The following is a 17969-nucleotide window of genomic DNA, read 5'->3' as shown; positions in this document are numbered from 1 at the left end:
GTGATAATCTCAGGATTTGGTGTTAATTTTAGTAATCAGTAAGGGCATTTTCCTCTGAAATAAATGAACCTTGATGGTGGCCAGACTAGCATCTATCCAAAGTTCCTTGAGAACGGGAACATGTGCAATATAACAAATGAAACAAATACTGATCTGAAGTACACATCAATCAGTGTGCACATACTCATAGTTTCCATGGTAGACTACATTTCCCATAAACCGCAGAGTTATGTTGACAAATTTCATATAAAATGTGCATTAAATATGCATGTCTGTTGCAGTTTTTAAAAGGTTCCATCCCTTTGCTGTACTTCCTTTTTCTAGTCCTTAGAAAACTCTTCAGACTAAATATTTCACAGCTAAATGTAAATGAGTAGTTGTGTGGGCTTTCTGTTCTAGGAATTTAACTTTAAATTATATACGGTTTCTATTTTTTATATAAGGCTAGGAATTATCTGTGCCATTCAGAGCTTACAAATGTATTTAAAAAACAAACCAAACAAAAAATCCTTCTATGACAGCACATAGATTGGTTCTTTTCTGACCTTTCTTTCTCAGTGGGAAGAAAAACATTAAGTCACTCATGCAAAGGTCATTCATGGTAGCTGTGTGGTTTTATGAGACTTTATCATTTCACTGACAAGGGCAACTTGATATTGATCAGCTAGATATCTCCTTTAGCCAGAAGAAAGCCAGTTTCTTTAAGAAACCTGTGTAGACACCCTTAGACTATTGTTTTAACACAATCTACCCCCCCTCCCCCCCACACACACACTGCAAGATACAGACTACCAGTGGTGGGTTTTAGATTCAAATGATCTTAACACATCAGCATTGAATGGACTTGACTAAATCTCTTGGGGTATGTCTACTCCGCAGCGTTATTTTGGAATAACTGACGTTATTTTGAAATAACATTGTGTGCATCTACATAGAAAGCTGTTATTTCCAAATAATTTAGAGATGGAGGACTTCTTACTCCGACTCCTGTAATCCTCATTTCATGAGGAGTAAGGGAAGATGAAGAAGAGTGTCCTTCCTTTGACTTCCTGCTGTGTAGACAGCTCCAAAAGCCAAATTAAACTATTTCAGCTTCAGCTACGCAGTTGTCATTGCTGATGTTAAGTATCTTAATTCACCTTTTGCCCTGCAGTGTAGATGTGCCTTTACACCATTAGAGATTGAAGAATTGTTTGGTTGGTTTTTATCATATTTTCTTGTATCATAAATATGTTATCAAGTCCTTTGCCATTTCTTACAATAACAATTTTTACCCTGCCTTAGGATAAGATTAAGTAGTTAGAGTTTCAGGACACCAAACAAAAATGGGGAAAACACAAGGTTCTCCCATGTGTAGGGTTTTTTTTAAGAGATTGCTGAAATTGTCCAAGAGAAGCCCCTTTGTATAGTTTTCTATGTTAAGTTGTAATGCCAGTGTAACTCTAGAAGAGGAAATGGAACAACTTTTGCAGAAAAAAGAAAGTGTATTGAAGCAGAGGATCAGGCACACTGAATTTCCTGGTCCTCATCCCTTTTGAGAATAGGTAGGCAGTGCAGGATTTTTCCTGAGATCTACTATGTCTGCATTGTATTTCTGTTGATAATCCTTCTGCCCGATTTTCTGTGACATAGTTGATTCTTCCTGATCCTCTGTGGAATGGGGTGAAAGACATAGTTATTTGAGGAACAGGACCCTGGGACTTGAAGGAAATTGTTGTGTGAAAACCGACTGATCTGTAGCTCTTCCCAGACCCCACTATACACCCCAGGCCCTCATAAGAATGAAGAGGTGACCATAATTACAGATGGCAGAAGAGCCTCCTGTAGTCCTAGGAAGAGAATGGAGTTGTGCTGTCCCACAAACAAGCTTTGACATTTTCTCCTCTGCTCTATTAAAAGAACAGAAGGGGGCAGTATAGCTATTGCCTTTCAGAGAATGCTTCACAAAGTTACCTGTCTTTGAATATCCTTTCTGTATTTAAATGGGAAAATCGTGTATACGCAGGACAGTGAAACAGAAGTCATGAAAAAATAGTAAATATAAGAACAGTAATAGTTATATGTAGCAAAATACTTTGCAGTAGGGATGTAATGGCTAAAAATCATAGTGGTTACACTATTCAGGGCACTGCAGTATAAAGCTTAAATAAGCTTTGTACTGCAGTACCCACAGTGGAGCCTCCCTCGGAGCGGGGCTGCAAGCCTCTGCCAGCCCCGCTCCGAGGGAGGCTTTGCTGCCACGGGGAATCCACTTCCCCAGGAGTGGAGCTGGCAAGGATTGTTGGCCTGGCACATGAGGAGGCTTTGCTGCGGACCCTGAAGTACAAAGGGGTGGGTGGTTGTGGTGGTGGGACAAGGAGGTGGTGGGCTGGAGCAGTCCCCCCTGCCTGGGATGAGCAAGGAGTGACTCTAGCCCCTATCAGTTAACCAGTACCGGTAAGCATTACCCATTTACGCTGATGCTTAGTGGTTAACCTTTCACATTCCTACTTTACAGAGTTAAAACTAAACATTGAAGCTTTCCATTTTCCAATATTGCACCAGTTAAAGCTGTTAAATGTATATCTTTGCAGTACTCAGTTTTCATAATCAGTGGAGACTTTTTATTTTGTAGAAACATAGGATACATCATTGTTATATATATTTCTGAAATGTGTTTCTCTAACCCATTTTACAAGTGTGTCGCAGCGGTAAGTATTTGATACCTTGAATTTTACAATATTGTATATAATCCCAAGTTTTTCGGTTTCTCACAAAAGATTTGTGCAGCCAGAATTCACCTTGTGTGGACCTCCTGCAAAATAGATAAGCCACAAGGCTTTTCTTCCATAGGAACCTTTGTACATTTTTAAAAGGTTCAAGGTGCACAAAGGTAGTACTGGCTTCTGTAAGTCTCTTTGTGCCTTGCATACAATAGGTGTGCATAGAAATGTGTGTGGGGGTGTGTGTTATGCAGTCATAAGGGGAAAATGCATTAAACTAGACATATGTTTAGTTTTACAGCTTAATTGAGCTAAATGTGATTTCATATATATAAGGTACTTTGTTGTTTTTCAAAGCAGAACAGAGTGCACATAACGGGAACACTGCATTTTTTCATTGCTTTTTAAATTACCTTTGCCACCCTACTATTCCATTCTATTTCAAGAATATCCTGAAACCCTTCCCTTTTATGCTGAGGGCTTAGTGTGTCCCCCATTCTCCCTATCCTTGCATGCCAGAGCTTATTTGTCCCATCTTGACATCTCCACCAAATGCTACAGGCTCTCTCTCTCCTCCCACCCCATACTGTTGTCCCACATTCCCATGTGTGTATCCCCATTTATCTTTCTTCCATGTCCCAGATCCCCAAATGCCCCACTCTTCCTCTTACTGGGGCTCTGTATGTGCCCACTTTCACATGTGAGAGGGGCTGTGTTGCCCCCTATTTGACCTGGCATCCTGTGCCAGGGTTCTCTCTTATTCCCTCTCGAATGCCAGGGGCTCTGTGTGCATCCATGTTCCCCATTTCCATATTAGGGATGTTAGTGTCTAGTAATTTACATGATTAACCGATAAGCCAAAGCTTATTGGTTAATTGTAATGACCACATGCACCACCCCCCTTGCTGCCTCTGATATGCAGCAAGGGTTGGGCAGGCGGGAGCCACTGCTCCTAAGGAATAGGCTTTTAAGCTGGCTCCCTGGGCATGTTGGCTCCCACAGAGCCTCTTCCTCCCTTCTCCACTGCCTCCCACAGAGCCACCTGCCTTGTCCCTGCCTCACCATGCTGCTGCCTCTGATAGGAAGCAGTACAAAGAGTGGGGGAGAGCAGGTAGTATCTGCAGGAAGCTGGCTTTCAAGCCTCCCCACTCCACCCCACGCTGCTGTATCTGTATCAGAGGCAGCAGCAATGGGGGAAAGGGACACATGTGAGAGCTGGTGCTCGTGGGGAGCTGATTTGAAGCCCGGCTCCCTGCCAGCACCAGCTCTGACTTGCCCACCCTGTGTGTAAACATGTAACCACTGAAAAAATTCAGTGAGTAAAGCTGTCCTAGAACCAGCAGGCACTTTCCAGGAGCAGTCTGGACAATCAGGTAAGTTAGAACATCAGGAACCAATTAGGAGCCTTCTAGAGCCAAGGGAGTCAGGCTAATCAGACTGCCTGGAGCCAATCAAGAACCAGTTGAGGCTGGCTTAAAAGGACTCCTCTTCTGTTAGTTCAGAGGCACATGAGGAGGAAAGAAGAGCCAAAGTACTGAGAGTGAGTGGAATCTGGGTGAGAGCTGGAAGCTGCACGTCAGGCAGAGTGCAGTGGAGGACAGAATGAGCTGCTCAGATACCAGAGGAAGGATACTGGAAGGGATCATTTGGGGAAGTTGCCCAGAGAAGTAGTTGCCAGACTAGGAGTAGAACTAACCCTATCTGTTGCTGCTGCCATAGGGTCCCTGGGCTGGAACCCAGAGTAGAGGGTGGGCCTGGGTTCCCCACAACCTCCCTAAACCACTACAGAGTCTGTCCCTGGATAGGGAGACCAGGACTGTAGTGGGGTATCACTCCTGTATTATGGACTAGCTTGTGATGAGTATGGCTCAGTAGGCTGTGAACCTTGCCTCTAGTAAAGAAAGAGAACCTGTAGTAGGACATAGTGAACACCTGACGCTGAACACTATTCACCAGAAGTGCAGGACCCACAAGCACATTTGGAGCTCTATCACAGTATGTACATATACAATGCATAACTGTCATATATACTTGTAAAATGGGTGAGAGAAACACACTTCAAAAGTGGCTCACAGCAGTAGGTATTTGATACTTTGAATTTTACAGTATTGTATATAATCCCAAGTTTTTCAGTTTCTCACAGAAAAACTTTTCCTTTCAGTGTCAACATTTTTAATTGTATTGAGAGTGTGGCAGAGCTAAGATTGAGGATGTTATAAGGCTGGAATCAGTCTATCAGCCAGTGCTTTGGTCTGTGAACAAGTACAAAGGCAGTTGAAGTTGTGATATTGGTGGTTAGATGTCAGGGGCTCCATTTGTTCCCTATCTTCACCTTTCATTTTATTTCTGATTTAAATCAAAATCAATAGATTTCTAGCCATTCATAGCCAGAACATTCCCTGATATTTTGTAGTTGATTGGTTGAAACATCGTTATCAGATTATAGATGCCTTGGAAAATCACATTGAGCGTTAGCCATGCTTTGTTCAGATGATATGAAAATCAACAAGAAGCTATAAACTTCTGGTGGGAGACGTTTTTGCCTAACAGAAGTATTTCTCACATAGCTTCTTGGTTTTAGAGTTTTATTTTTTTGCATACGAGTCTAATGTGCTTTTATTTGATGCACTGTTTTTTTTTTTCCTAAATGAACATTAGTTACTAGTCTAGTGTTAGCAAACCCCTTTTGTTGCACCTCTGTCTCTTAGGCTAGACTTCAGGCTTCTTTTGGAAGAAACTTTTCCGGAAGAGATCCTTCTGAAAAAATCTTCTTCCAAAAGAGAGCGTCCACACACAAAAGCCCATCAAAAAAGCAATCTGCTTTTTTGAAGATAGTGTCCACACTGAATGGACATTGTCTCACATTGAAGCTGTGATTATTATGGACGGAGTGGTCACCAGGGCACCTGTGCTTTTCCCTCTTTCTTCTTTCAAAATAATTCCCATGTCCCTGTCCACACACGCCTTTTTCCGAAAGAGCTCTTTCAAAAAAAGGCTTCTTCCTTGTAGAAAGAGGTTTATCAACGTCAGAAAAAACCCTCTGTTCTTTCGATGTTCTTTTTTTTTTTTTTTTTTTTTTAAATGATTACAGTGTGGATGTGAGTGAAATTTTTTTTTCGGAAAAACGGCTGTGTAGACATACCTTTATTGGACAAATTACTGGTCTTGGATTTAGTCTTGGAGCTAACTGTTGCTGCTGTATGAAGCAGTGGTAAAGTGTTACCCTTTCACCATAAAATTTCCATTAACTTTGATAGAAATATATTCAAAAAAGTGAGACTATAGGCCAAATTCACCTGTTAGGCAGATGAAACTTCATTGCTAATAATGGTATGATAAGTGCTTGAGCTAACAGTGAATTTTTCATATCTCTCTAAAGGTTTCATTGTGTCTCTTTCTGTATGGACTCATGTTGCTTTGAGCTAAAAGAGGTTTTTTTTTAAGAAATTCACATTATTTAAAGGGAAAATGTCACTTTTTCTGAATTAATTATGATAGGTATTCTGGATCCGTCATAAGCTATCCATTTTAATTTTAAACATGCCTAAGAGTTTTACAGTGTCAAATGTCCAGTCAACTAGTAAGACATTTTAATTTATGTAACCAAACACTGCCAGAGGACTAGAACGCTCTTTGATTTCTGGAACTTTCTGTTAAAAAGAATCTACAAATGTAATGTTTGAGGGCACACAGATTTTTAGATAAATAAATTATTAGATCCAATAATTTCAATAACTAGAAATTCAGGTTTTCTACTCAAATGGTATTATAATGTACTTTATAATTCCATTCATCATATATTTTGTTCACAATGTACTTTATGAATGAAGTATAAGAGAATATTAGTACTCTGACTTAATAAAAATCATTTGATTTGGGGTTTTATCAAAGCTATTTTGATAGTGTTTCTTGAAAACCTGTGAGCCAGCTGCTTCTCTCAATCACAGTGATTTAATGTCATTTTTTTGTTTGTTTGTTTGTTTGTTTTGCCCTGAATAGCCAATATTTATGTGTAATATCTGAGATGGATTTTTGTCTTTTCCAGGACCATTTCCTTAGGGGATCCATTCCTTGTTTTCATGACTTTGAGAGTACTTAATCAGAAATGGAGCAGATGGACTGCAAACCCTACCAGCCACTGTCAAAAGTTAAGCATGAAATGGATCTAGCTTATACAAGTTCTTCAGATGAGAGTGAAGATGGGAGAAAACCAAGACAATCCTATGACTCCAGAGAAACTCTAAATGAATATAGCCAAGAACTAAGACTGAACTACAACAGCCATAGCAGAAAAAGAACTGTTGTTGACAAATCTACTCAAGGTACTCAATTGATTTTCATTTTCACTAATTATGAAAAGTGTCATAAAAAGGCATTTGCATACCAGCAAACATAGAATCATATGCGGTGGTTTAGATAAAAAATAGCCCTGCGAGGAATAGGGTCGCTAGGTGTCCGGTATTGAACTGGACAGTCCGGTATTTGAGCTTTCTGTCTGGGAAACAAATTGAGAAAATACCAGACATATAAATGCCCGGTATTTTCTAATTAAGTAAGTTTTATTATTATCATGAGTATCAATATGTAGTTGCATACTGCCTGGCTGGTACCAGCCAGGCCATACGCAACTACACAGTAGAGAGGAGGGCGGCAGGGCCGGGATGGGATGGAATCCCCAGGGCCGGACTCGCCCGTGCACCCTGCCAGGACTGTGCGTGGGATGGGCAGCATCCCGGGATCTGCATGCGCCCAGGCCACATCTGCTCTCTGCCGGCCGGTTCCTCCTCCCCTCCCGGCCAGCCCCGCTCCCCACCGGCCAGTTCCCGCCCAGCCAGCCCTGTTTCCCCCACCCCCTCCCAGCTAGCCCTGCTTCCTGCTGGCTGGTTCCCTCTTCCCTCCCCCAATCTCCTCCCGGCCAGCCGTGCTCCTTCCGGCCAGCCCTGCTCCCCTCCCAGCCGGTCACCCCCACCCCAATCTGAGATCTAGTGTGTCTGGTATTTTTTTGAAACCATCTGGTAACTCTAGCCATGAGTACTGGGTGCTGGACTACACAACCTCTTTAGGACCCTTACAGGCTGATAATTCTATTGATTCTATTACTTTTAAAGGCAGACAGTGATTACAAAAGTCATCATTTGGCACCCATTACCACACTACAGAATCTGAGTGACAGTAGTTACTTTCCTAAGTATTTTTTAGCTATCACCTTCTAATTACTATGCTGTGCCTCAGACCATGATGTGTAAATGGTTGGCAAATATTGTTTATAGGTTGTGATTACCTATACCAAAGATGACTGGTTTATAGTTTACAAATGGATTTGATCCAGGTACTAAATAACCTTCAACCTTAAAGTTAATCTGTCTACGTGCTTGTAAATCCAAATGCAACAATCCTCTTAAACAAAATTGGTGTAATCCTCCTAATAGTCAAGTCATTTACAAACTGAAGGAAAAATAATGTATTTTAAAGACTAAAACAAACAACTCTTTTTTGTTTAAGTATAGACCTAACTCAGGGGGGACTTATTTCTATCCTAGAAATCTTTCAGTGCATATACAGAAATGGGGCACACAGCTGCAAAGCAATTGTGTTGAGGAAAATAAAAAGCTATAATTTATTACATATTTGAATACAGGATCCATTCAAGTTATTTTGACCAAGATTTCATTTATATATGTTTAACTTGCCAAGTCCTTACCTTGTCCTGCAAGAATTAAGTGGGTGTGCTTAACATTTGTTATGTTTTGAGTTTATCCTTCCTGATGTTACAAAGGCTTATTACTCTGATAAGTGTATTTTATGAGGAAATCCAACCAATAATCTAATGGGATTAACTCCTGATGATTTCCTTTCTAGAAATGGTTAAGTCCTAACTTCTTGAAATTCACACAGTTTTTTCCTGCTGCAAAATGCCATATGATACTCCCTTCCCTTCCCCTCCCCAACCATGTGATTTACGATATCATTTTTCAGGTAGGCACTTGCCTAATTGACATCTTGAATACAAATACTTTCCTGAAATGGGTCTGCCAATATATTATTATTTAGTGCATATTGGTTATGTTATACGTGTTAATACTTCTGTTATATTTGATACAATATGCTAATATATTAAGTTGTCTGATGGAGATAAAATTTGCTTGTCTTACCAGAAATCTTATAAAAAAGTTTTCTCTTGTGACAAATTCAGTGTTGCATAATTGTCATAGTCCGTAATTGTATAGATTTGTTCTGCCAAGAATTACATTGTATATGGGTTTGCAATGCCAGAAATTCATCCCCACATCTTTGTGCTGGCACAAATCATATTGATTTGTTCTCCCACAAATTCAGCACATATGTTTCACCTGCCAATTGTCATATAGATTAGTAAGTGATTGGGCAAATAATTTGTTCAAACAAAAGTTTGGCTTAAGAGACAGAGTTCTCATCTTACTCAAGAGTTGGATTAGGTGAGCATAGGTTCTGAGTAGAGAGTCAATATAGCCAGATAATCCTGTTGTAAGTGTGCCAATGCTTGAATGATGGATCATCCGGGTTTTCCAGGTTTGTGTATCTTGGGTAACAGAGAGAAAACTCCAGGTCCGGGATTAGGGGGGATGTTATTGTAAATTTGGTCCTGAGCAGCATCAGGGAGCTTCATGAGCAGTTGTTTCAGGGTTGGGCTTTTTTAAAATTATTATTCTTTAGTGCAGTGTTTCCCAAACTATGGGCCGCAGCCCGATACTGGGCCGCGGGGAAAAAAATACCGGGCCTCAGCATGGCTGCCGGGAGGGGAGGAGAGCGGGACGGGCTGTGGGAGAAGGTGTGTATGTGGGGAGGGAAACCGGCTGCCGGGAAGCAAGCTTGGGGGCAGCAGGGCTGTCCTGCGGAGATGGGGGAAGAGGGGTGGCTAGCGGAAGCAGGGTTGGGGGCAACTTTTTTGAATATTCATCATTTGCTTAGTGTATTTGGGAATTTCTGATTTTGGGGGTTTCACTCAAACAAGAACAGGAAAAAAATAGGTCCTTATTTAGTTATGAGTCTGACCCTACTCCAAAGTAATAAGGGTATATTTGGAATTTGGGTTCCCATACCCCACCAAAATGTTGCTGACATTCTGTATTAGATACATCTTTAATTTTGCAGGCTTTATTTGTAAACTTTTTTTTTTGTAATATCTGTCTAAAAAGATTTTGAATGTTGTCAGCTTATATTAGTGAAAATCTGGGAAGGGAATAATATCCTGCACTTGTATTACAGCACTGTGCCACTGTGTTGTAGGGATCTCAATGTACTTTCCAGAGGTGGATAAGTATTATTATCTCTATTTTATAATTTGAGACACTGAGACTGTCAGGTAACATACACATAGTTATTTAGTGAGTTAATGGAAGAATCAGAAGTAAAGATATTTATTGGCTGTCTCCTGCTCCAACTACTAGACAGCACTGAAGCAAAGTGCAGTTCAGAAAAAAAAATGGCGATTAGTGGATGTTGACGTGGGGTTAAGGCATGTGAACACTACCTATCTAATGTGTGGCAATAGATAAGGAAACAAGAGTCACGAATAAAGGGATAATGATGAAAGCTGAGAGAGCAAACAAATGTGGTGAATTCTGGTTGGGGAATGTGAGAAAAGCAAAGTCGCTAAAAATATACAATGAATAATGGGAAACTTTAAAAGGAGTATATTTTCATAGCTTTTGGGGGGTCTAATATATTTAAAATTGCAAAACACTTCTAGTTATGAATCCAAATGTTCAGAAATGCAAAAATTCTGTATTAACATTAATACACACATAAGCATTGTATTCCGATGAAAAAAAAATCAGTCTTGTTCAGCTAGAATATTTCTTATGTCTTCAATACACAGCAACAGAACTAAAACATGACTCACGATCTAAAAACAAAATCTTTCATGCCAGGCTGTCACCATTTTTTGTCAAGTAAATTATTGCTGGCAGTTTGACCACATCATTGTGACTACTAGTGTCAAGAGTTTATTAGTAGTATTTTGTTCTATTCATAAGGTTTTCATTGAAATAGGTGTCCTTTCACAGAGTAGAAAATATATATAAATATGGCACTAATCCAGTAATTGTATGAATCTTCTGTGGTCTGTGTACTGTGAACTCAATACCAACATTTTGTCAGAGGTACAGATTGGACCTTCCTGGTCCATCACCTTTGGGACCTGAGCTGTCCCAAACAAGGGAGTTTGCTGGACTGGGGGAGGTCAATTCTGACACCCCCCCCCAAAGATCCCCTTAGCCCGGCTCTGCTTCTGGCCCAGCCAACAGCCTCCCTGCAGGCTCCCCTCCTGCGGCCAGTCCAGCTGGGCTCACCGGCTGGTCCCCAGCCTCCCGGCCGGTCCCCAGCCTCCCGGCCAGCTCCGCCCCTGCCGCTGATTCTTCTGGGCTCTGTTTGGGATGCTGCACTAGGCTACCAGCCCCGCTGGTGTCCACTGCCCCACTGGAGCCCACTGTCATGCCGGAGCCCTCTGCTGCGCCAGCCCAGCCAGACTCCTGTGGCAGGGTTCCCAGCCACTGCCCCCTTGCAGCCAGCCTGACTGAGCTACTGGCCCCTTCAGCGCTCTCGGTGGCTGGTCCTCCACCGGGACTCACTGGTCCAGGAACATCCATGGTCTAGCTGGACCAAGGATGTTGCCAGACCAGAGAGTCCCAGCATAGAGAGGTTCAACCTGTATTTGCTTTTCTTCAAAAATATCTTTGATTATTTAATGCAAATGTGTTAGTATTAATATTTGTAGCAAACACCCCTTGTAAAGCCATTTGTTTGTAAAATTATGAAATTTGCTTTCTTGAAAATATTTTTTTTATTAACACAATGTTGGAAAATTACAGAGAGGTAGCCATGTTAGTCTGATCTTGGTAAAACAAAAGAAGTAGTCATGTAGCACTTTAAAGACTTACAAGATAGTTTATTAATTGTGCCTGGAACTCTTTTCATGTCTTTGTCTTTCCTTCTTTAATATCTGCTTTCTAAATCCATTTCTTTGAGGAGGATTGTTTTATTAGTTGTTTAAAACAAGTTTTACTTGGAGAAAGTTCAGAAATCAACAGTGGGTATATAAGTTAACATGCCATGTGACTGTTGCTGAACATCAAGTGATGTGTCTTAGAGAATTTTTGATGTGAGATTAATTTAGATTTGGAGTGATTTTCAGTGGAAACTCAGTTATTTGACAGCTCGAGATTTGGCTGTAAGAATTGGCTGGCTTTCTCAGTTTTGATACACAATTTTTCATTTGTCCACAGTGTATCATAAATTATTTTCTATTGAAGATTCAAGTATAACTGTAATGACTAATTTTATCAAGGCCGATTATTTTTAAGTAATTGGAACATTCACATTTCTTTGTTTACCTAAAGGTCTTATAAACCAACAATATATTATTCATGTGTGAAAGACAAGTAAATTTCTGGCAGATCAAATATAATGTAGTTGATGGTTCCTGGCAAACACAGAAAATTAACTCTTTGCAGGACTGGCCAATAGATTATTTGATAGTTTAGAGTGATGGGGCAATATTGGCAAGACGCACCATATGTATTGTTGATTCCTGGTAAGATACATCTAGATGATTCTGGTATGGAATTTTGTTTTCCTTTGCTGGATATGTAGTCTACGAATTTTATTCTCATTTCATTTTATGGCAGCAAAACAACATTCCTTAAGGAATTACTCTTTGTTTACATGGATATGAATAAGAGTAAATTCTAGTCTGACAGTTTTTGGAGATGTAAAGAAAGAAGCTGTATTCCTTACAGACTAATTTATATTATTATGGAAAATGCCAGTTTAGAGGAATGAATTCTAGACAGGACAAGTATCTGGTATAGCGTCACTGCAATGATGAAGAATAGGGATAGTAATGTAGCCGTGTTAGTCTGGTGTAGCTGAAGCAAAATACAGGACTATGTAGCACTTTAAAGACTAACAAGATGGTTTATTAGATCAGTGGTCCCCAACCGTCTGGGGTTGCCGGGCGCCAGGGGGCGTGGCCGTTCGCCCGGGGGGCGGGGCCCCCCCATAGCCGCATTCCGGGGCCGGCGCTCTCCCCTCAAGCGCCGCGCGCCCGGGGCCGGCGCTCTCCCCCGTCCTCCCCCAAGCGCCGTGCGCCCGGGGCCAGCGATCTCTCCCCCAAGTGCTGCGCACCTGGGGCCGGCGCTGGCGCTCTTCCTCCCCCCCCAAGCGCCGAGCGCCTGGGGCCGGCGCTCTCTCCCCCAAGCGCCGAGCGCCCGGGGCCGGCGCTGGCGCTCTCTCCCCAAGCGCCGCGCGCCCGGGGCCGGCGCTCTCTCCCCCAAGCGCCGCGCGCCCGGGGCCGGCGCTAGCGCTTTCTCCCCCCCCCATGCGCCGCGGGGGGTGAATCCGCGGCGCCGCCGGGGCCGCAGCTCACAGTGCGCCACGCGCCCGGGGCCGGCTCCGGCACCGCGCATGCGCCACGTGCCCGGGGCCAGGCCAGCCCTGAGCACTTGGCGGGCGCCGAGAAATGCCCCGCGGGCACCGTGTTGGGGACCACGGTATTAGATGATGAGCTTTGATGGGCCAGACCCACTTCCTCAGATCAAATAGTGGAAGAAAATAGTCACAACCATATATACCAAAGGATACAATTAAAAATTGTTATTCATGCTAAAATTCGACACTTTGCGCGGGGGTCTTAACAAAGACTGTAGTTATCTTACCGATTACAAAGATAGCTTCCCCAATTATCACCTCTAATATCATTAGCTCACAGACATTTACCTTCCCCCCCCGCATTCCCCTGCTGTTCTGAAATTTGATTTGTTCTTTTCATATGTGTGTTTTTTTTTTAATTGGAATGATGAAGGTTATTGATCCTTAACAAGGATGAACATATGGGGATAAGTTTCTAGTTAACCAAACTCTTATATATTTCCTGGCATGACAAATATATTGAGTTTCATTATGGACCAGGAAAACTGATATTATTCTGTGGTAAAGGAAGAAACAGCAGCATGTAACCAATCAGAAATCGTTCTGCTTGTTTGCAAAGACACGAATACAAGGCTGACATGTCCTGGCAAGAAATTCTCATGTCAGGAAAAGGACATTGTGCCTTTCTGTCATCTGTAAACTGGAACTAGCGTTACCTGAAAAAAGGACCAAATTCTGCTCTTATACTTGTATAAATTCACAGAGAGTTCATTAAGACCAGTAGATTTACTCCTTATTTTACCGGTGAGAGTAGCATTTAGCCCAAGTATAACATGCATTGTTTGTTTCAAACGTTTTATTTCTCACAATGTTTGAGAGACCTGCAAAAGTAAGTAGCAGCTGAAAGTAAAAATAGTTTTGTGAGAAATCACTGGTACATGACGTATGCAATAATTCAAATGATAATATGATCAGTGTAGCTAAGGTGTGGAGGAGTTTGGGTTTTTTTGGCGGGGGAGGGGTGTGTGAAAGAAGATGGGTATATATACTCTCCAATATGCACCGCTACCAGAAGTTTTCCCTAAGTAACATTCGTAGGTGACTGGCTCTGATGTCTTCTGGAGTGGTGTGCATATGCGGTGGTATTAAGGGGCCTTGCTGGTTTTCCCAACCTTCAGTTCTCTCTTACCACCAGTGGTGGTGCTGGAACCCCTCCTTACCTCAGCAAGCACTTATTTTCCAGGGTGTTTCTTCTATGTAGAGTTGTAGAGAGTTTAAGTGGTTCTTTTGTTGTCTCATGTTTGTTTTGTAGATTATTTAGGTAGTTCCCTCTGGGTATGTCTACACTACCCCGCTAGTTCGAACTAGCGGGGTAATGTAGGCATACCGCACTTGCAAATGAAGCCCGGGATTTGAATTTCCCGGGCTTCATTTGCATAAGCTGGGAGCCGCCATTTTTAAATCCCCGCTGCTTCGAACCCCGTGCAGCGCGGCTACACGGGGCTCGAACTAGGTAGTTCAGACTAGGTTCCTATTCCGAACTACCGTTACTCCTCGTGAAATGAGGTGTACCGGTAGTTCGGAATAGGCACCCTAGTCCGAACTACCTAGTTCGAGCCCCGTGTAGCCGCGCTGCACGGGGTTCGAAGCAGCGGGGATTTAAAAATGGCGGCTCCCCGCTTATGCAAATGAAGCCCGGGAAATTCAAATCCCGGGCTTCATTTGCAAGTGCAGTATGCCTACATTACCCCGCTAGTTCGAACTAGCGGGGTAGTGTAGACATACCCTCCGGGATTTCACCCAGGGATGGAGCATGTCCTCTTCCCCAGGCTTTAAGACATGTGATTGCTTTCAGAAGACTGTGCTACATAGCAACCTTCATCAAAGTTGATTTAAGTGTTTGGGAAAAGCTCACATCAGTGCTAAGTATTGCATTTGTAAGAGCTTCAAGCTGTTGCCTGATCTAATATTGTGTTCATTTCTAATTACCACCTTTAGGGTTGACAGATTCTTTGTCCCAGTATCAGGCCCAGTATTCAATTATTCTATGGTTGGGAACTCTGATGTGCACAGTTGCAACACTCACAGTATAGAAACTCTTGTATATTTACAAATATAGTTTATTAATAGTTAACACATTCACAACCCCCCCAATTTCATAAGATAGTGAATATACATCCATATTTCCATACCATATTCTTACCTCATTCCTTCTAGAACAATCTTAGGTGTTGGCCCATCATCTTTCTCATTACCTTCACCTTCCCCATCATCACCAGGGGCCATCATTCTGGCCCTTCCAAGGACTACATCTTTTTCTCCCTTTTATATGATGTTACACAGACACTGACATGTTTGATGAATATTCTGTAAGGGGTGTTTCTAATGTACAAGTGTCCTTTTCCTATAGGTCAATGTATAATTTCTCTCAACTTATTGTCATATATGTCAATTCGTTACCGTGGGCCTTTGCGGTCTTCTATCACGTGGTGTATCCTGATTACTCAGCTCAGCCTGAACCAGTTATTCTGAGACTTTTTATATAATAATGTATCTGCTGAGTCTGAGGGTATTTTTCCTACCATCCTATGTGGGTGAAAGGTCCCAGACTAAGTTCCCCTTTCCAGTCCAGGGAAGCTATAAATAAACTATGACCTGTGCGTGGGTGAAATCCGTGTCTCAACCACAGAAATCTGCTAACCTTAGCTTCTGCTGATCTTGCAAACATCCTGTTACAGTCTTTAGCAGATTTCTTGTGTTGCAGCTCTTAACTATTACCTCTATACTAAATCTACCCATTAATATATTAATGAGTTAATCTAAATCAACACAACAATATTATTAGCATGATAGGCAAGCAACTTGATAGGCTACAAAGTCCAGGAAAAAGAAGGAGCAGGATATTAGAGGGCTCCTAGTAGAGTTGGCCCTCCAAACTACTAAAGTCAGATCCAGCACTGAGCATGGCCACATTGGAATAGAGTGCGCCTCTGGCACTGCCTTCTAGACACTGGTGCTAGTCCCTGATACTGTTGACGAAGCAGCAACCTGGAAGAGGTTGTTACCCAACCTCTTGGGTAGGAGTGAATGGCAGGAGAAGTGCATAAACGCTAAAGGGCCGGTAGGTCTTCAGAGCCCAGCCAGGCACAGATGTGGCTGGCCAGAACACCCAGCCATCCAATGGACCCACCGTTGACTCCAGTTAGTGGCAAAGGTCCTCAGCTCCTAGAGGTCCCGTACACCACAGAGGCCTGCCAGTCTGTGAAAGACATACTTTTAATGGTGCCCCTGACACCTCACTGAGAATACGTCTATACTGCACACTTATTTTGAAATAAGCTATTCTGGAAGGAATACTCAGAAATAGCTTGTTTCAAAATGGCACATCTACACTACAAGGAAGCTTCAAAATTAGTCCGAGGCAGGCTTCCCTAATGTGGACGTACTACCTCAATACAGAGCCCCAGAAGGCACTAGAGAGTAGTTACTTGAATGGCCTGGGGAAGAGCTATTTTGAAATAGCAGCAATAGAGCTGCAACATTCATTAGATTAACTGATTGTAACAACTGCTATTTCAAAATAGATATTTCGGAATAGGAATTATTCCTCATGGAATGTGTGTTACAGAAGTTGGAATAAGCCATCCATTATTTCAAATTTATTTCAAAATAATGGAATTGCTGTGTAGATGCTCACATTGTTATTTTGGAATAACGACTGTTATTCCGAAATAACGCTATTATGTAGTCGAACCCTGAGGTCATCTCCAAGGGGAAATCAGCATTGGGACCTGCTCCATAGTTCCTATCAGTATGGCATTTTTCCCTAGCACTGCAGCAGTCAGTGTTGAAGCCACGGTCCCTGAGGATGCGCTTTCAACCTGCCCACAGTGACTGTAGTTCCTGGCTGTATTGGTCACCTGTGGGAGGGCACCTCTTTCCCAATGACTAGCACAGGCCTGTGCATACCAGTCTCTGGATTGGCACCAGTCTCTGGACAGGAGAAATCTTTCCCCAGTAGAGCCACGACATGACCAATCCCTAACACCAAAGCAGAGATCATCAGATCTGTGGCATCAACCAGCTGCATCCAGGCATTGCTCCTTGCCATCCCACTCTGAGTCACTGGACTCACGGTGCTGATTGCAGATCTCTAGGCATCAATCTCTGGATGCCTGTTTATGGTCTACTGAGCTCCATTACTGTGTCCCAAGGAGACATCTCCAAGACCTGGAGTCCCAGTACTGGTTTCCCTGCCAGGAGCATCATGAAAACAATATGATACCAAGCCCTCATTGGTTTCACAGTGGTCCGAAAGGTATTTGCAACTTGACGGCTTAATTATTTGCTCCATTATCTTAATGGGTAGTGAAGTTAAGCTGACTGGTCTGTAACTCCCCGGAGGCATCACTCTCGTTCTCTTCCTCCTCCTTGGAGGCACCAGGGTCCTGAAGCCTATAGCTCTCAGCTGAGCATGGGTGAGCTCTCCCGGTACCATCATCTGGTGGTAGGCCCTGATGGCCTACCATATGCCATTTCTGGAACCCCTGATGATTTCCCTCAAAGACTCTTTTGCAATGCTTTGTTTCAGGGGTATTGGAAAGGAGATCAGCTACAGTCTCTCACTCTCCCATGGGTTTGTATGTGGGGTCCGAGCAAGGTGCCCATGAGCCTCTCACAGAGTGGTGCTCCCCTCTTCCCATCCATGCATCCTCATTCTCACCTGACAAAGCAGTGAGAGGACCCTTTCAGTAAGTGCCATAGGACTATGCTGGGGCACACCAAGAACTACTGAAGAGAGAGGGAATAAGTCTGGGGTTACAAGCAGGGGAGTTGCCAGAACTCTCCAATGGCTATTTA

At 42.7% G+C, this 17969-nt stretch overlaps 1 protein-coding gene across 3 annotated transcripts in view; it reads left to right on the top strand.

Moving 5' to 3' along the window:
- Nucleotides 1–17969, top strand: part of TENM1 (teneurin transmembrane protein 1) — a 744434-nt gene that overhangs the window by 283774 nt on the left and 442691 nt on the right. For all 3 annotated transcript variants that reach the window (XM_089781839.1, XM_089781838.1, XM_089781840.1), the window contains one exon: nucleotides 6748–7024. In XM_089781839.1, coding sequence (XP_089637965.1) covers nucleotides 6808–7024 — 217 coding nt within the window. In that variant the 5' untranslated portion in view covers nucleotides 6748–6807. The remainder of the gene's footprint in view (nucleotides 1–6747; nucleotides 7025–17969) is intronic.

The sequence above is a fragment of the Pelodiscus sinensis genome, chromosome 13, assembly GCF_052426305.1.
Source record: "Pelodiscus sinensis isolate ZL-2025 chromosome 13, ASM5242630v1, whole genome shotgun sequence".
Taxonomy (NCBI): domain Eukaryota; kingdom Metazoa; phylum Chordata; order Testudines; family Trionychidae; genus Pelodiscus; species Pelodiscus sinensis.
The sequence above is the reverse complement of the archived record's forward strand: the minus strand, read 5'-3'. Positions and strand labels throughout refer to the sequence as shown.